Here is a 20,310-nt window from a genome sequence, read left to right on the forward strand (position 1 = left end):
AGGTGTTGAGCTTGGGTTGGGTGCTCTTTCCAAGAGCCGGTGCAGACTCGATGGGCCGAAGGGCCTCCTTCTGCACTGTAAATTCTATGATAATCTACACAAATTAGATGTTGCTCAAGAAAAGGGCTGTCTCAAGTGAGTTCAGGGAATATGGATATATTTTGGGAACATGAGGTAACTTCAAATGAAACGGCGTGTTTAGTTATTAATATACTTAAGTGCCATAGAGTATATTAATCTTTTGTCGTGTTTTTTTTCTTTCCTGTTACTTGAATAAATATTCTTTATTAATTGTTTACACGACGACTGGTCTGGTTCCTCACTGGGTTGTACATTGTTCCTCACCCTATTCAAAACAAAAATACACCTGCTCAGAACCAGTGTTTCAAGTTATCCTTCGGGCTTTGAGACACTCTCGCAGGTAACATCAGCGGGCTCTTAACATGAGGAGAATTAGCTGATGCCAGAACATGGCAGAAGCATTTGTGGTTAGCTTTAGATAATGGCATAGATAACAAAAAGCTGGGCTCCCTGCTCCTGCTCCCTTTCTAACAACTCTTGCTGGAAACATCTGCTTCAGATTGGGCAGGCACAGTGGTTAGCACTGCTTCTTCACGGCGCCAGGAACTCAGTTTCAATTCTGGCCTTGGGTGACTGTGTGGAGTTTGCACTGCCTCCCCGTGTCTGCGTGTGTTTCCCCTGGGTGCTCCGGTTTCCTCCCACAGTCGAAAGACGTGCAGAGGTATATTATTATATATATAAATAACAAAATAGCGCCATTGGCAAATACATAAACAAAGAAACTAGGCAACAATAGTTGCACATACAACTGCACAAATGGTTGTCACTTTTCTAATTTCAGAAACTCGGCCAGGTTGGAGAGCTACTCCGAGGCCCTAGGTGGCACTAGTCCAGCAGAAGTCTCTGCCTGGCGATCAGTGAGGCGAAGGCCAGGGCGCCGCTCCCTTCCCTGTCCAGAGCTCTGACACTCCGAAGACTGCCATAAATGGGCACGGCTCCATCTTGACCCCCACAAATCTGGCCATGGACTCAAAAAAAGCTGTCCAGAACTCCAGAGTCTGGGGAAGGACCAGAACATGTGGTGTGGTTGGCCAGGCCCCCCCGCCACCACTCCCACTTATCCTCCACCTCCGGGAAGAACCCGCTCATCCGTGTCTCAGTTAGGTGTGTTCTGTGCACGACCTTGAGTTACATCAAACTTCAAAACCTAGGACTCAGCTGCTCTCTGCAACTGGATCCTCGTTTCCTGATCCACAGACCGTAATCTATATTCCTAAGAGTTTTACCATTTACAGTATATTTCCCCTCTATGTTAGACCTACCAATATTCATTATCTCACATTTGTCTGGATTAAACTCCATTTGCTATTTCTCTGCCCAAGTTTCCAAACTATCTATGTCCTGCTGTATCCTCTGACAATTCTGCCACTCCACCAACCTGGAGTGTCATCCTCGAACTTACTAATCAGACCAGCTACATTTTCCTCCAAATCATTTATGTACACCACAAACAGAGGCCCCAGTACCGACCCGTGGAACACCACTAGTCACAATCTTCCATTCAGAAAAACACCCTTCCATTGCCATTCTCTGCCTTCTATGACCCAGCCAGTTCTGTATCCATCTTACCACCTCATCTCTGATCCCGTGTGACTTCACCTTTTGTACCAGTCTGCCATGACGCGCCTTGTCAAAGTCTTCACTGAAGTCCATGTAAATAACATCCACCGCCCTCCCCTCATCAATCATCTTTGTCACCTCCTCAAAAAGCTCGATCAAGTTATTGAGGCATGACCTCCCCTTCACAAAACCGTGCTGACCATCGCTACTGAGCCCATTTGCCTCATTGTATGTGCCCTCCAAAGTGTTCTCCTGCAGTACAGCTATAATATTCTCCTTAACCAGTCATGCTACTCCCCCACCCCTTTTACATCCAGCTCTATCTCTCCTGAAGCATCTATATCCTTCAGCTGCCAATCCTGCCCTTCCGTTAACCAGCCGATAGCCGCAACATCATAATTCCAAGTACTAATAAGTGCTCCAAATTCATCTGTCTTGCCTACTATCCATCTGGCGTTGAAATAAATACACTTTAAACCACTGCGTTTGAGCAGATAGGGTGATGTTGTTCAATTACTTTTGTTCTCTATTTCCCCTTCAGTTATTACACCTTCTAAGCTAGCACTCTGGTTCGCACACGCCTGCCATAATAGTTTAAATCCTCCCGAGTGACTCCAACAAAACTCCCAGCCAGGATATTGGTGTCCCTCGAGTTTAAATGCAACCCGTCTTTCCTGTACAGGTCACACCTGCCCCGGAAGAGATCCCAGTGGTCCAGAAATCTGAAACATTCCCTCCAACACCACCAGTTTAGCTATGTCTTTAGCTGCACTATCCTCCTATTTCTAGCCTCACTGGCACGTGGCACAGGGATTAATCCTGAGATTACAACCCTAGAGGTACTGCCTAACTCCCTGAACTCCTTCTGCAGGACCTCATCACTCTTCCTGCCTATGTCGTTAGTACTTGTGTACTCTGACCACCGGCTGGTCACCTTCCCCCTTCGGGATGTCCAGTGTTCATTCAGAGACAGCCATGATCCTGGCACCAGGGAGGCAACATACCATCCTGGAGTCTCTTTCACGTCCATAGAAGTGCCTATCTGTGCCCCTTACTATAGAATCCCCTATAACAATCACTCTCCTGCACTTTGCCATCTCTTGCTGAGCAACAGAGCCAGTTGTGGTGCCACTGTTCAGGCTGCTGTTGTTTTCTCCTGATAGGCTATCCCGCCCAACAGCATCCAAAACGGTATACCTGTTAGAGAGGGGGTCATCCACAGAGGATTCCTGCACTGACTGCCTGCCCTTTCTAGCGGTCATCCATCTGTCTGCCTGCACCTTGGGTGTGACCATGTCTCTTTAACTCCTATCTATGACGCTTTCCGCCACCTGCGTGCTCCTAAGTGCATCCAATTGCTGCTCCAACCGAACCATGCGGTCTGTGAGGAGCTGCCATTGGTTACACTTCCTGCAGACGTAGTCAACCGTAAAGCTGGAAGCGTCACGGATCTCCCACATCTCACAGTTGGAGCACTGCACCCCGCTGAGTGACATTTAAGCACGAGTTAATTAATTCAAAATACATACTTAAATCATTATTAAATTAAGTTACAATTAATTATACGGTCCCTGGCACTAGATTTTTACTGTACAATTAAATGTTAAATACTAATCTCTGCCCTCCGGTTTAGTCTCTCGTCTACCTCGTTAAGTAATTAACTTTTTCAAATTTTTTTTCAAATTTAACACAGTTTTCCTACCAGCCAAAACTTCTCAGCTTTTCCCCCCTACACACACAATTAGTGTAGGAAGGCTACCTCTACGCTAAGACTCTTGAGATAGGTGAGAATTCTGGGTTCTTTCACCGGCCTGTTGATGCCTCTCAAGTTCCTTGTTAATATCCAGATTTTGGTGGGGGGGCTGGTACCCACCCCTCCTGTGGGGTCAACCATACTCACACTGTGGGCCTGGCCCTATTCGTCTGGACCTACTCCTGTTCACGGGCCATTCAAGATGGCCGCAGACTACTTCTTTTTCGCCATCTCCAAGTGTGACCTGTTGCAACCAGCACTCTATCCTTACCCCTCTGCTTCTCCCCCCCCCCCCCCCCCTCCCCCCTGGCGGTGTCCCTACCGCTAATATCATCCCAACCCCCCCCCCATCCTTCTTTCCCCTGAAATTCTGCTTTTCCTCTCGCCTGCCAGGCACTCCCTCCCTGCCTGGAAGTGCGCAGCGGCCTCCTCCCTCGCACACCAGCTTGTTCGCTAATGTAGCGGCTTCCCAGCAGTCGGATTCCTCGATGCAACCCTGTTTACCTCTCCAACCTTCCGCACCCCTGCATGTGATCACCCTGCCCCTCTCAGCTCCTTACAGCACGTGGTGTTCTGGCCATTGCCCTCTATTGTTGCTTATCCAGTCCATTCTTCTGGACAAACCTGTTGGGCTCCTACAGGACATTAAAGTATAGTTCTTTGCCCTGACCCACAGTTTGGCAGGGCAGAGCATGCCAAACCGCTCCCCACTTTTGTAGAGCGCGGATATAGCCCCATTGAATTGCGCCTGGTGCGTGGCCATGTCAACATCAATGTCCTGGTACAAGCGGATTGGATGTCTTTGCACCCCCTCGCGTGCTTCACCCACCTCAGGAATCCCTTTTTATCCTGGTATCTGTGGAGCTTTACGATTATCGCCCGCGGTGGTTCCCCAGCCCTGGGTCGCCGCCAGAAGGACCTGTGGGCACGGTACACCTGCGGGGGCTTGGCAAAGCCCTCCTTGCCAACCAGCTTCCTGAGAATCCCTGCGATGTATTCTGTGGGGTTTTTCCCCTCTATTCCCTCCAGCAGCCCCATAATCCCCAAGCCTCATTGGCGCGACCGGTTTTCTTGGTCGCCGACCATGTCCTTCAACCTCTTCTGGGTCTTGACCAGCCTCGAGTGTTGCGATCCAGGCCCCTTGGTCCGTGGTGCCTTTTTCGAGGTCCTGTGTCGTCGGTTTTTGGGCCTCTAGCTTCTGTTCCATTTGTCCATTGCCTCCCTCATGGGTGCTGTTGCGACCTCTGCTGCCGCTTCGACAGCCGCCAATGGGTCTTCTTTCATCTCCTTGTGTCTTTGGAGTTCGGAGGTGATAAAGCCCTGAATTGGTTCCATCAGCGCCCGGGTCTGCGCTGGGAAATCTGTGGGGTCAGCCCTCGCTGGTTCTGTCCATCCTCGTTCTTAGGCTGAGGTGTCGTTCCCCTCGTCTCTGCTGGCTTTTCGGCCGGGCGATTGGTTCTTTCCCGTCTTAGGTGGCAGTGCCGTCGATGGGGGTTATTTGGGGGATTTTCTTTGCTTTTGGGAGAACACTGAACAAGAATGGTAACAAAGTGGAACATGGCCTGGGCCACTATAAATACAACTCCAGTACCGTTATCAGATACTGTCCTCTATCGGTCTGATTTCCAAACCATAAAATCAGCACCCGTCAAGCTATAACGAGGAGACAGGAAGTTTCTTTCGAGGTATAAATTGGACATTTGGTTTATTTTACAAACCAAACAGTTTGTTGAGTTCATGATCTCAGCACGAGGCATCAAGAATCAGAGTCTTGAAAAATTTCCGTGCTTCCAATTTACAGCAAGAAAAGTAGCGGCTGGATTGCGCATATGCATCCCGAGTAGCTGACAGTTTTTTTGAGCTTCGAATTCTCCGTTTTCTGCATCGTTTACAATGATCCTTTCAAATGATTGGATTACCTGGAGTTGGACCACTTGTTCTGGCGAGCCTGAATCAGAATGGCTGTCATTCAGGAAAGGCAACAGCGACGGTGATCTGCCAACACTTAAAGTTCCTCATTGAATTTTAAAATATAAAGGGGAACTCAGCCCTAAGTGTGAGCCCAAAGAATTAGGTTTTATTTCTTACTTCACTCTCTGCCCCCATGTGAAAGTATGAGTGCAAACAAGTTCTTGTGTGTACTGAGCTTTCAAAGTATCGTTGCTGCTGTTTTTGCCTAATGTGTTTAATCATCTATTGCAATCCAAAACAAGGCAAGCTAAATTCAATGCAATGCATGTATTGTAATGTCAAAGGATTCCCCATAATTGGATTCATTTATTTTCATTTCCCCATCTCTCCAAAGGTATTCAATTCTTGGTTGGGTTACATTTTCACCCTCAGCATCTTGTTCCAAGTGATCATTACTTTGGCTGGTGTCTTGATTGTCGGCAAGCTCTGGATAATTTGGAATGCTCCACAGCCGAGCCCAATTCCATCCTCAACCGACATCCATATGTGTAAATGCTTTGTGGAAAGGGCTTTGGGAATGATGATAAAGTATGGGAACTAAAGCTGGCTTCCCTGCTTCCCCCATCCCTAGTCTAGGCCTCTTGGGAGCTAATTGTGGCACACCTACATGCAGCTTGCTCAAGAGCAATTGACTCGTAACAAGAGCATCCTGGTAAACTGCTGTCCTAAAACAGCCGGAGTTGAGTCTGTAAGAATCTGTGCCTCCATCGCCTACAAGATGCACTGAAGCAACTTGCCAACGCTCCTTTGACAGCTCCGTCCAAACCCACAATTTCTACCAGATAGAAAGACAAGAGCAGCAAATGCGCAAGAACGGCAAGTTGCCCTCCAAACCACACGCCATCCTGGCTTGGAACTATATCACCACTCTTTCACCGTGGCTGGATCAAAATCCTGGACCTCCCCAACAACATCCGAGTGTACCCACACCAAATGCACTGCAGCAGTTCAAAAGAAAAACAGTTGCCCTTATGCCATTTTTTAACCGTTGACCTAGATTGTTGAATTGCACAAATCGAGTTCTTGCTTTTCAGAGGTAAGTAGAGGTCTTGTATTGTACCAATATCAAGGGCAATAAATGCTGGCCTCAACAGCGAGGCCCCCATCCCAGAAAAAAAAATAAAAAATTAGGACTAGCCACACAAATAGATCATAAATTGTTTTCTCTTCCAGTAACTATTAGGCCTATCGCCCATCCAACTTCTTTTCAATTGGGTTCAACGCCATTATTTTAAGTTCTTTTTAGATGGAGCATCCAGGTTCAATGTTAAAATGACACGTCCACAAACCAGACAGCTGAAAGGCCAGCAACAGGATTTAAACAAAATGACAAGAAGTGCTCACCGTGGAGCCACAGATCCAGGGTTTTATCCAATGTGTTCTTCATAGCCAGAAGAAACTCGGGGTTGATGAGTAGCCCAGTGGTGCTGTTTTTAAATTTATCCTGGAGACAGACAGAGTTGTAGAACTGCTGCATCAATTTGATCTGCCACAGCTCGAAGGTCTCCGACATCTCTTTCCGTTCTAATCGGCGCACAGCCTGAGATGGGGGGAGTAAACAATACTGAATGGTGCAGTCTTTCCCAAACCGAGTCGGACAACAGCACAACCCAAATTTCTTGAGCAAAAAAAAAACACCACAATTTAATCAAGATTTACTGAGGAAAATGCAGTGGAGCTCATTGTTGAACTACTCATTGACTGAGCACTGGATTGTTCTGGCTTCATTGGGTTTCAACAAAACCATTAAAACATGCGGTGGATGCCTCACGCCCTAAATGTATTTGTTATGCTCAAGTTGTTTGAGTGCTAGCAGAAAGACTGCAGGAATGACCACTGAAGGTCACCCCGCTGTGACATCCCTGTGACTCAACAGCAAAGCGCACCAGATGAAACGGGAGTCGGGGCTACAAGTGAGACCCAGATCACATCAGGAGCACCATTGTTCTATGTGCATGCATATAGGAGAGCAAAGCACACTGCAGATCCAGTGCATTGAGACATGGAAGGGTCACAGGTAGGTTCATGGTTGAAACCCTTTACAAGTTCCAGGTCTTGACCTTGGCTGAGCAAAGTGTGAGAGCCAGCATGGCCACCCTTCTGCATCTTCCCAGCAACTGTTTCCATGAGCACCTTCAGATAAAGAGAGGCACTAGATGACGGGACAGGAGGACCTACCCAACTGACTGACACTGCGGGACGTGAATAAACAGATATCTAGCAATTCAAATGCATAACTTCCAGATGGATCAGACAAAGCCATAGAAAAAGCAAAATAATTTGCTACTTTTAATCATTAGGGGCAGTGCGTTCAAGAGGTAATGCTTGGGTTGTTTGTTGGCACGGTTGCACAGTGGTTAGCATTGGCACCTCATAGTGCCAGAGACCCGGGTTCAATTCCAGCCAGTGTGTGGAGTTTGCATTTCTCCCTGTGTCTGTGTGGATTTCCTCCGGGTGCTCCAGTTTCCTCCCACAGTCCAAAAGCTCTACAGGTCAGATGGATTGGCCCATAGTATCCAAAGATGTATAGGTTAGGTGGGGCTATGGGGTTGCAGGGATAGGGCTGGGGAAGGGCGCTCTTTCAGAGGATCGGTGCAGACACGATCGGCCAAATGGCCTCCTTCTGCACTGTAGGAATTCTATGGTTACCAACTCTTCTGGTACGGACATGTCATGCGCCTTTCTTATTCTGACCCTACCAGAGAATTCACCACCACAAGAATATAAGGTACAGGGTGAGGAGGAGACCATACAACCTGCCGAGCCTGTTCCACCATTCAACATGACCATGGTTGATCTTAGGCTTCAGCTCCACTTTCCTGCCGGCTTCCCAACCTGGTGACGGCGAGTGTAGAAACCTAACTAAGTGGAAGAGGCCACGACAACCTGGAACAACACTGGCTCCTTAACTGCATGGGGTTTACTGTCAATGCACACGAGATCCCTGACCTATAATGGTTGGAAGAAATTGATTGCTCAGCACCTTCTAATGGGGATGCCTCAGAGGAAACTGCCAGGGCTTTGGCCACGGAGTAGAACACAGTTTTTGGCACTCTCCTGGGATCTAATCAGTAACCCTTTTCTCATGTAGAATAAATTGTCTTACGTTCCGTAATTTCGCAATCCTGATGAGTACAAGCTGGAAAGCTTCGACAGCATGTCTTGTTTCAGCAATACTCAAGTTGTGCCTTACCAAATGAATATTCCTATGGATTTTTCAGAAAAACTGATAGGAAATTTGGTGGGAAAGGGTTTCATAGAATTCCTACAGTGCAGAAGGAGGCCATTCAGCCCAGAGAATCTGCACCGACACTCTGAAAGAGCACCCTACACAGGCCAATTCCCTCGCCCTATCCACATAACCCCACCTAACTTCATGCTCCTCGCCTCAAGTGAAGTTAGCGTGGAGCAGAGAGATAGTAGAAACAGAAAGGGGAGAAAATGGTGAAAATGCACACAAAGGAGACCACAAGATCTCGGTTTTACCTGGTCAATGGCTATATATGTAGGTAACATTTCTGGCTTCTCTTGAGTAACACATTCATATAAGATGGATGAGAACAAATCCAGCACATCCTGTTTCTGAAGGGAGAGAATGGTTTTATTGTTAATAACATAATATTGTTTTTCATCAATGACTAAAAGGTATACCATAACAATAAGTAATAAACTACTTTCTGGAAAGTCTTGTGCATAGGTAAAATGGGGATTACTAACTTCGGCACTCATTCATACTGGGCCAGAAGATGATTTTAACGGGGATTTACAACATTGAAACACCACTCAGACCTGAAAGTCCAGTAAAAACACTCTAAACTTAACACTTTAATATAATAATAATTTTATTGTCATAAGTAGGCTTACATTAACACTGCAATGAAGTTACTGTGAAAATCCCCGAGTCGCCACATTCCGGCGCCTGTTCGGGTACAGAGGGAGAATTCAGAATGTCCAATTCACCTAACAAGCACGTCTTTCGGGACTTTGGGGGAAACCGGAGCACCCGGAGGAAACCCACGCAGACACAGGGAGAACGTGCAGACTCTGCACAGACAGTGACCCAAGCCGGGAATCGAACCCGTGACCCTGGTGCAGTGAAGCAACAGTGCTAGCCACTAATATCTCACATCTTCGACACTTGTGCATTTTTCAATTTGCGACAGGAAATGGGAATTCAAGCAAAGTTGACAGGTCAGTGTTGCTGTTGTCTGCAGGGCTGAGGCACAGCAAGATGGTGAATGCGCGTTTGCCCTCACCGCAATCCCACATTCCCAGGTTTCCAGAATGCTAAACAGCATTCAAGAGCTCCATGCAGCAAAATGTCAAGTCTGAAAAAGGAAAAATCATTGCAAAACCCAAATGACCATATTTGCTTCCCTTGATGGAAAAACAGAACCTGCGGAACATCAAATGCCCGAGGCTCCCAGCTGCTGAGCTACGACATATCCACCTCATTAGTGCTGCCTCACCCAGTTGTTACACAGTGCTGCGATGTCACTGCCAGTGACATTACTCAACTAAAGCAGCTGTTCTGACAGCTCAGGGAGTGGCAGAGAGCTGTCCTGAGCAGAATTATCCCAGCGTTTACCTCATGCCTCTGTGCAGAGGCTGCCGGCCTCAGGCAAGGCCGCAGCTGGAGTGCGATAAAAAAAAAAAGCTGGAACACTCAGCACGTCTAGCAGCAACCGTGTATAGAGAAAGAGAGTTAACGTTTCGCATTCAATATGACTCTTGGTGGTAGCTGTGACTGTGAGAATCACACTGTACTCCAGTAACAGACTGAGAGTCACACTGTACTCCAGTAACAGACTGTGAAAATCACACTGTACTCCAGTAACAGACTGTGAGAATCACACTGTACTCCAGTAACAGACTGTGAGAATCACACTGTACTCCAGTAACAGACTGTGAGAGTCACACTGTATTCCGGTAACAGACTGTGAATCACACTGTACTCCAGTAACAGACTGGGAGATTCACACTGTACTCCAGTAACAGACTGTGAGAATCACACTGTACTTCAGTAACAGACTGTGAAAATCACACTGTACGCCAGTAACAGACAGAGAGATTCACACTGTACTCCAGTAACAGACCGTGAGAATCACTCTGTACTCCAGTAACAAACAGTGAGAATCACACTGTACTCCTGTAACAGACTGTGCATTTTGCAATGTACTCCAGTAACAGACTCAGAATCGCACTGTGCTCCTGTAACAGTCTCTGAGAATCGCACTGTACTCCTGTAACAGACTGTGAGAATCACACTATACTCCAATTACAGGCTGCAATAACCTCACGGTACTCCAGTAACAGACAGAGAATCACACTGTACTCCAGTATGACCGTGAGAATCACACTGTACGCCGTCACAGACCGCGAGAATCACGTTGACCTCCAGTCACAGACAGTGAGAATCATGCTGTACTCCAGTAACAGACTGAGAGAGTTACACTGTACTCCAGTAACAGACTGAGAATCACACTGTACTCCAGTATTAACTGAGAATCACATTGTACTGCAGTAAGAGACCGTGAGAATCACACTGTACTGCAGTAACAGACTGAGAGTCACACTGTACTCCAGTAACAGACCGTGAGAATCACACTGTACGCCAGTAAGAGACCATGAGAATCTCACTGTACGCCAGTAACAGACTGTGAGAATCACACTGTAGTCCAGTAACAGACCGTGAGAATCACACTGTACTCCAGTAACAGACTGTGAGAATCACACTGTACTCCAGGAAGACAGTGAGAATCATACTGTTCTCCAGTAACAAACAGTGAGAGTCACACTGTACTTCTGCGACAGACTGTGCAATTTGCAATGTACTCCAGTAACAGCTTGTGAGAATCGCACTGTACTCCAATAACAGACTGCAATAACCTCACGGTACTCCAGTAACAGACTGAGAATCACACTGTACTACAGTAAGAGACCGTGAGAATCACACTGTACGTCGTCACAGACCGCGAGAATCACGTTGTACTCCAGTCACAGACAGTGAGTCACACTGTACTCCAGTAACAGACTGAGAGTCACACTGTACTCCAGTAGCAGACTGCGGAAATGACACTGTACTCCACTAACTGACTGAGAATCACACTCTACTCCAGTAACAGACTGCGAGAGTCACACTGTACTCCAGTAACAGACTGCGAGAGTCACACTGTACTCCAGTAACAAACTGCGAGAGTCACACTGTACTCCAGTAACAGACCGCGAGAGTCACACTGTACTCCAGTAACAAACTGCGAGAGTCACACTGTACTCCAGTAACAGACCGCGAGAGTCACACTGTACTCCAGTAACAGGCCGCGAGAGTCACACTGTACTCCAGTAGTAGACTGCGGGAGTCACACTGTACTCCACTAACTGACTGAGAGAATCATTTCTACTCTAACACCAAGTCCAGAATTGCCCAAAGAAAAATATTCACTTTAAGAATCTGGGAGAAAATAACCTGCCAGAAACAGAGGGTGAGACAAGAAAAATTGCAAATGCCAAGTACACAACTATCACACTCATAACAAACATGCTGCGGACATCCATTGAGTTATCTCCAGGTGAAACTACCCTCATCTCCTCAAGCTGATTGATATCAGATTCAGGAGGTTCAGTTGCCTTGTGTTCGCTCTGACTTCAGTATTTGTTTCATTTACAAGCAATAGTTTCCCACCAAACTGCAGCAAATAAGCCACTACTTCGTACGTTAACTACTAAACAGATTTTGGCTGAATTAGTGAAACACATTCTGTCCCTCGCTCTAACGAAGTCTAAGAACAGCTCAACATTTTGTTGGTCATAACTAACCGCTTGGGCAAATATTCAACCAACGTCAGAAAACAAGAGTTGTGGCATTAAAGGTTTGGGCAGACTTTATTACCAATGCAGGACGACACAGCACGGCAAGGAACAAACGTATGCAGAGAAATAGAGTGTCATGTGATATTGCCACTGCGATAAGGAATGCTTACCTGTCCCTCTTTCTTTGAATGTTTGCAGAAGTACTCTGCAAACGACAGCAAAGCCGGATCTGAGGTAAAAGCTGAAACAGCTTCAGGCTGTAAAGGAAGAACAGTGGGGGTTTTAAAAAAAAAAATCTAGTTGACACACAAGAGCCAAAAAATGAAATGAAGTACTGAGCACTTCTGTCACCAGTTGAGAAGGAAGCAGTCTTCGTGGTTGTACCTTGATAGAAAGGAACTCGGGATTTCTGTGAGTGAATGTCTGAGCTAAAAGACTGCGGAAGCCTTTCGGATCCTCCGTGTAGGAGAGATGTCCCGCTCGGAGCTTGACATAAAGAAAACCATCCTTCGACAGAATTGATCTGAAATAAAGAGCCCATGAGAATTGGGTGGCGACAAATCAATCGGTGCAGACAGCGCAAAATTACAGCTTTCAAGTATTTCTACGCTCAACAAACGGACAGGACAAGATAAAGAATTACAATGCAAGGATACTCACTGCAAACCTTGTGGTCCTTTAGAAAGATCCATCATAATCTCCCAATACTTGGGACCTTTGACTTTAATCTGTAAAGGGTAAAGATCTTGTCAATTGTCTTTAATTTGGAGGCTGCTCATTTCTCTTAACCTGTCCTGATTATTACTTTATGATTGGATTGTATGCAGGACATGCGGTGATCTCGTACTGTGCTACTTAAGACATTTCCAAATTAACCATGTGTAGTTTGATTTGCTTCTCTGAAGTCAATCAAAATGCCGCCTTTTGAGCAGAACCAAATGAGTGGCCGATATAAAAATAAGTGGACCGTGTTCGTTCATCTTAGTTTTGCTCTCCCCACCTTGATACCCTACCACTAAAGGGTCTGCTCATTTATGAAGCTAAGAATTAGAAGACTATTTTACCATGTGAAATATAAACCTATTTCCCTATAATTGGGAAACAAATGGAAAAAAACGAATATTTTCCCAATGTTATTGTTCGCTGCCAATTTCAAATTTAATCCACAGTGAACAGCCAATAAAAATATAAATGCGGACTGGAATGCTGTAAGCAATCGTTTAAAAAGGGAGGTAGAGAGAAAACAGGGAATTAAAGACTAGTCAGTCTGACATCGGAAATGGGGGAAATTCTAGAGTCCATTATAAAAGTTTTAATAACAGAGCACGTGGAAAACAGTGACAGAATCAGACAGAGGCAGCATGGATTACTGAAAGGGAAATCATGCTTGACAAATGTACTGGAATTCTTTGAGAATGTAACTAGGAGAGTTGATGATTGGGAGCCAGTGTATGTGATTTATTTGGACTTTCAAAAGGCTTTTGACAAAGTCCCGCAGAAGAGATTGTGTAAAATTCAAGTGCATGGGATTGGGGGTCGTATATGGAGGTGGATAGAAAACTGGTTGGCAGACAGGAAACAACGAGTTGGAATAAACGGGTATTTTTCCAAGTGGCAGGGATCGGTGCTGGGACCCCAGCTATTCACAATATGTATTAATGATTTAGATGAGGGAACTAAATGCAATGTCTCCAAATTTGCAGATGACATAAAGCTGGTTGGGAGGATGCAGAGATCTTTCAGTGTGATTTGGACAAGTTTAGTGAGTGGCAGATGCAGTATAATTTGGATAAATCTGAAGTTATTCACTTGAATAGCAAAAACAGGAAGACAAATTATTATCTGGATGGCTATAGATTGAGAGAGGGGAATGTGCAATGTGATCTGGGTGTCCGAGTACACCAGTTGCTGAAGAAAAGCAGGTGCAGCACGCGGTAAAGAAGGCAAATGGTGTGTTGGCCTTCATAGTGAGAGGATTAGAGTACAGGAGCATGGATGACTTGATGCAGTTTTTACAGGGTCTTGGCGAGGCCACGACTGGAGTACGGTGTGCAACGAGTTCAGGAGCTCAGCGGGGGGGTGGGGGTTGAGAAAAGGTGGGGGCACAGCACCAGGGTCCCAGGTTTGGTTCCCCGCTGGGTCACTGTCTGTGCGGAGTCAGCACGTTCTATCCGTGTCTGCGTGGGATTCCTCCCACAGGCAAAAGACATGCAGGTTAGGTGGATTGGCCATGATAAATTGCCCTTAGTGTCTAAAAAGGTTAGGAGGGGTTATTGGGTTATGGGGATAGGGTGGAAGTGAGGGCTTAAGTGGGTCGGTGCAGACTCGATGGGCCGAATGGCCTCCTTCTGCACTGTCTGTTCTATGTTTGTGACCGTGTTTGAGGAGCTGTTCTTCGCAGGGGGTTGGGGAGGGTGAAAAAGGGGCAAAATCTGTACAGGCTATAATCGCTGATTGTTGGGAAAGGAAGTGTGTTTCACGGTTTGTTTATTCGCTGTAACTTGCTTTGATACATGTTTGTAATAAAATACGTTTAAAAAACAACATTGTGGGTGGATTCTCTGTTTGGGAGACTATGTTCTCCCGTCGGAGGAGAAATGCACCCGTTTCCGATCGCCCTGGGAGAGCAAATTGGGATGCAATTCCGTATCCTTTGCCATGCAAATTTATGCATGGTGTGGAACACGAGCGATTCCAGAGGGAAGACTGTTATTAGGCCTCCATTTTCAGCAGGCAGCCTGATAGCAAAGTCCTGTGTCCGTCCACACCCCTCTCGCACTGCAAATCAGCTCAAACCCACATCCCCCCCCCACCCAAAAAGCCCCCCCCCCCCAGATTGCCTGGTTGTACCCCTACTTCCCCCAATTACTGGGGTGACCCAACCAGCAACTCCCCCCCCCCCCCCGCCCGCAGGAGCCCTTAATGAGGGATACATCCCCAGGAAACCTATAATAGGGAGTCAAACATTGACCACATCGAAGAGAGTATCAAAGTGTTGCAGGCACTAAGAGCGTTCCCGATGGTGGCGGCGGGGGGGTGGGGGGGGGGGGGGGGGGGCCTGTATGATTTTAAGAAGGAATTCGATAGAGCACTTGGGGCTAAAGGGATCAAAGGTTGAAGGGAATGTGGGAACAGGTTATTGGTTAGATGATCATGATGAAAGGCGGAACAGGTCCGAAGAACCTCCTCCTTCTCCGGTTTCCTATGTTTAGGTGCCATATTGGAAATTTGTATGTTGATCTGACCAACAAAGGAAGGTCTACTTTACCTCTTTCAGTAAATGTAATTCAGGAAGAAGGCTTGGCGCCATGAGGTTTACTGGCATTTCCTCACACCATTGAGAAGCCTACATTAAAAACAAAGATAATAATCTTTCTTTGAAATATCCAATTGACAAGTTTTTAATAATACTCATTTTTTGCCTTCATTTCAACAATAACAATCTATAATAAAATAATATTTATGCTGCACTTTTAACACAAATGGTCAGGGCATCGTCAAATAACATTCATACCAAAGTCAAATAGGCACTTAAAGGAGATGTCAGGGCAAAAGACCCAAAAGTTTGGTCAAAGAGATAAGTTTGAAGGCCTGTCCGAAAGGAAGAAAGAGAGTTTGAGAAGTGAAGAGGTTTATGGAGGAAATTCTCCAGCCCCATTGCCTTGGCAGCTGAAGCTTCAGCAAAAGCCTTCATCCTCTGCTGGAGCCCAGACAGTGAGTGGCTCCTGGAAGAACACAGCAAAAAATGAAACCCCTGACCACCGGGCTTGTGGAGAACCTGACCGGCGAGAACGGCAGAGGCACTGTCAACAGTGACCCGAAGCTAGTGTCCTGACAAGAGGCTGCCTCCATCCGGTCCCACACGGATCCCTCTTCCATTACCACCACCTCCATAAACCAAGGCTATATCTGCTGCCCAGTAATAGTTCAATATGTTTGGCAAGGCCAGCCCAAGCCCCCAGCATCCCCACTCCACCTTCAGCAGCACCTTCCTTATCCGGGGGGATTTCCCCGTCCAAACAAACCCCAAAATCAGGACATTAACTTTCCTAAAAAAAGGCCTTTGGGATAAAAATCGGAAGGTTCTGAAAAATAAATAGGAGCCTCAGAAGCACCGTCATTTTCACGGTTTGCACCCACCCTGCCAGCGATAGCGGGAGCAGGTCCCACCTCTTAAAATCCCCCGTCATCCGCTCTACCAACTGCGCCAGGTTCAATTTGTGCTGCTTAGCACAGGGCTAAATCGCTGGCTTTGAAAGCGGACCAAGGCAGGCCAGCAGCACGGTTCGATTCCCGTAACAGCCTCCCCGAACAGGCGCCGGAATGTGGAGACTAGGGGCTTTTCACAGTAACTTCATTTGAAGCCTACTTGTGACAATAAGCGATTTTCATTTTCATTTCATTTCATGTTCCCATCCTCGCGCCACCTGAATGCCTAAGTATCTAAAGTATCTAAATCCCCACAACTTTGAAGGCAGCTCGCCCAGCCTCCCCTCCCCTTGCTTGAATCGGGAGAACCTCACTCTTCCCCATGTTTAATTTATACCCGGAAACCAGCCAAACTCCTCAGAGATGTTCGTGATCCCCCTAATGCCACCCAACGGGTCCAAAATGTAGAGTAACAGATTGTCCGCGTTTAGCAAAACTCTATGCCCCACCCACCGCTGCACTATCCCTTTCCAACTCCTCAACGCTCTCAGCGCCATTCCCAATGGCTCTATTGCCGGGGCAAAAAGCAATGGGGAGAGTGACCATCCCTGCCTTATCTCATGATGCAGTCCAGAATACCCCGAGCTCACCCGAATTGTCCTCACACTTTCTACCGGCGCCCTATGTAGCAACCGGACCCAATCCACCAACGCCTGCCTGAACCAACCCCGTACTTCCCACAGGTATTCTCATTATACCCAATCAAAGGCTTTCTCTGCATCCATAGAGACTGTCACCTCCACCTCCTGTCCCACCGGAGGCATCACAATCACATTTAACAAGCAGCTAACGTTTGCCGACAAATGCCTCCCCTTTACAAACTCCATCACCCCTGGTACACAGTCCTCGATCTGCAAAGCCAATATCTTTGCCAGGAGTTTGCCGTCCACATTTAGCAGTGAGATCGGGCGATAAGACCCACACTGTTCCGTGTCCTTATCCTTCTTCAGAAGTAAGCGTATCGAAGCCTGCGATAACGTAGGGGGAAACCTTGCCAACACTCTTAACCGCACATTTACCCATCAGCAACATCTCCAGCACACTGGTGCCAAGGTCAAGACGAGAGTACATCTCATATGGAAACTGGTGGGTACCACCTTGGGCAGCAGTTTGCGTGCACTTATTCACCCCCCGTGGTCTCCCCAACAGAAGACAGAATACTGCTGCTTAACCTGGCTCAGGAGCCGCCACACAGAAGTGGTAGACGGAGCCATGAGGATTATTTTGGGGATAGTGAGACCAACACAGCTTGAATGGTTTCTTGTGCAAGCATGTTTTCAGCCCACTGATGTCTGCAGGGAAAATATACTCAAAGAACCCCACCAGCTGACAGCTAACAAAGCACTCTCATTGTCACAGGATGTCAAAAAAAAACCAAGACACATCTGAATCCTGTAGACTCTACTAAAATATACTTCACAACCGACAAACAGTTGGCATTTCCACCTCTCCATGGTGCATCTCCTGCAATCACCAACCACAGCCTGGTTGACTCTAGTGGCGAAGCACCAGGTTTAAACCTTCCACCGATAGTCTGGACAGCCCTCAGCTGCTCGAGGACGGGTCAGGAAAGATGTGGCGGTTTGCTCCAGAAGCGAAATATTTTTTTTAAAAAATACTATTTTATCAAGGTATTTGAACATTTTTATAACAGTAACAAAAACAATGACATCAACATGGTAAAATAAACATTCCCCCACAGCCCAATCTTCACACACCTCAACCATGCAATAACAATCCGCCCGATTTTCCCCGAGAAAGTCGACGAACGGCTTCCACCTCCGGGAGAACCCTAACATTGACCCTCTTAAGGCAAACTTTATTTTCTCGAGACTGAGAAACCCAGCCATGTCACTAACCCAGATCTCTACACTCGGGGGCTTAGCATATGCTGTGGACCGGTTGCGGTGATAGGCGAACTGCAGTGGACTGTTCAATCTGACATCAAACTATAACTGCTTCCCCAGCGAAATGAATCATTAAAAGCCACATCAATCATGGTAAAGAAATTAAAATTGGGGATACGCAAGATGGCAGAATTGGATTAGTGCAGATATCAGAGGATTGTCAGGCTGGAGGAGATTAGAGAGATAGTGAGGGGAAAAGCCATAGAGGAACCTGAAAACAAGTCCTGTGTCAGTGTTGAAATTTATTTAACCACCAGGATGATATCAGCAACTTTGCTTCATCATGGGGAAGATAATTCAAAATTTGCAACTTCACTTTATGCTGAAATGTAAGCACAAATCTATCACTGGACATTAACAGGAATAAAAGACAATATCCTTATAGTTCACATTTCAAAGTATAGTTCTGCATTCTCACTAACATTCGAAATAGGAGCGGAAGTAGGCCATTCGACCCCTCGAGCCTGCTCTGTCATTCAATAAGGTCATGGACGATTTGCGTCCAAATCCCACCTTCCCATCTCGCCCCGCAATCTTTGATTCCCTTGCCCAACAAGGATTTAGCTCCCTCTACCTTTAGCTCCATTGCCTTCTAAGGCAGAGCGCTCCAAAGCCGTACAACCGTCTGCGCGAAAAATATTCTTCTCATCGGCGTCCTAAAAGGGTGACCCCTCATTTTAAACAAGTGCCCCCTCATTCTGGTCTCACCCACAAGAGGAGACACCCTTCCCATGTTCGCCTTGAAAAAACTGTTCAGGAATTTACATACTTCAATTAAGTCACCCCTCATTATTCTCAACTTCAATGGAAACAAACACAGTGTCCAACCTTTCCTTCTGACAACCATCTCATTCTAGGTATGAATCAGTAAACCACCTCTGAAATGCTTCCAACCGCACTTACATCTTCCCTCAAATAAGGAGGCAAAATCTGTGCACAGTATTCGAACTGTATTTCACCAATGCCCTATATACGTGAAGCATAACATATTTTTACATTCAATTCCTCTCAAATTGGCACATTGCCCTTCTCTTAGTTTAACTAACTTGCCTAAAAAGGTCCCTTTTATCCATCATAATATCGCTCATTTCAACCACTTCAGGATGCACCTCCTCCCCAATATCTTTCTCAGTAAAGGCCAAAGTGAAATACTCAATTTGGGATAGCATTCCATTAGCCTTCTTAATTACTTGCTGCACCTGCATAGTGACTCAAGCACTTGAACACCTAGATCCCTCTGCACCTCAGAATTTTGCAGTCGTTCTATGTTTAATACTTCGCATTTTTATTCTTCATGCCAAAGTGAACTTCACATTTTCCCACATGAAACTGCAGCTGCCAGATTTTTACCCACTCACTCCATCTATTTCCGTCTTCAACCGTACAACCTCTTCACAACCGTACTTTCCTATTTATCTTTGTTTCATCTTTAGCGCCCAGTGAGCCAGAGAAGACACAGCCAGAGTGAGACAGAACCAAGAGTGAGTTTGGGAATTTGAATCTAGGTGGGAATGGAATTAAATCAGTAAGGCAGCTCCTTTTAAATTTCAGGAGTTTAACTTAATTTAAATTAAGCTAGAATTGTGCAGTGTAGGTTAACAAGGGCTGCCCCACCCACTCACAACTGGTTGGCAGTTAAGTGTCAGTCACTTAAATCTATCTTGATCTAAAAGCAGGTGGGGGAGGGGAGTCAATTCAGGACAATTTAAAAAGAGCAACTTGTAAACTCACTCCCAGTGAGTTCTCCCAGTGAGCCAGAGAAGACAGCCAGAGAGAGACAGAACCAAGAGTGAGTTTGGGAATTTGAATCTAGGTGGGAATTCGAAGCTGGGTGGGGAGGAAGTGCTTTTTATCCCTGGTAAGTGACTGGTAAGTAGTGTTTCTGTTTCTTTTCATTGGTATATTGATTTATTTTTTTCTTCGTTGTTTATTTATTTATTTAATTGGGGGGGGGGGGGAAGGGAATTGTAATTGCTGAAGTTAACCGAAGGTTTAAGACATGGCAGGAGATCTCAGACC

General features: G+C 46.3%; 1 protein-coding gene and 1 long non-coding RNA gene across 8 annotated transcripts in view; one reads left to right on the forward strand and one right to left on the reverse strand.

Moving 5' to 3' along the window:
- The window catches only part of LOC140411079 (uncharacterized), a 108,604-nt gene that overhangs the window by 34,610 nt on the left and 53,684 nt on the right, over nucleotides 1-20,310 (forward strand). The window lies entirely within an intron of this gene.
- The window catches only part of anapc1 (anaphase promoting complex subunit 1), a 318,440-nt gene that overhangs the window by 18,548 nt on the left and 279,582 nt on the right, over nucleotides 1-20,310 (reverse strand). For 4 of the 7 annotated variants that reach the window (XM_072500089.1, XM_072500086.1, XM_072500088.1 and 1 more), the window contains 6 exons: nucleotides 15,444-15,521; nucleotides 12,836-12,903; nucleotides 12,527-12,698; nucleotides 12,346-12,432; nucleotides 8,852-8,947; nucleotides 6,710-6,905 (listed from right to left, as the gene is read on the reverse strand). In XM_072500089.1, coding sequence (XP_072356190.1) covers nucleotides 6,710-6,905; nucleotides 8,852-8,947; nucleotides 12,346-12,432; nucleotides 12,527-12,698; nucleotides 12,836-12,903; nucleotides 15,444-15,521 — 697 coding nt within the window. The remainder of the gene's footprint in view (nucleotides 1-6,709; nucleotides 6,906-8,851; nucleotides 8,948-12,345; nucleotides 12,433-12,526; nucleotides 12,699-12,835; nucleotides 12,904-15,443; nucleotides 15,522-20,310) is intronic. The other 3 variants (XM_072500093.1, XM_072500091.1, XM_072500087.1) reach the window with 1 other exon arrangement.

The sequence above is a fragment of the Scyliorhinus torazame genome, chromosome 4 (assembly GCF_047496885.1).
Source record: "Scyliorhinus torazame isolate Kashiwa2021f chromosome 4, sScyTor2.1, whole genome shotgun sequence".
Lineage (NCBI taxonomy): Eukaryota > Metazoa > Chordata > Chondrichthyes > Carcharhiniformes > Scyliorhinidae > Scyliorhinus > Scyliorhinus torazame.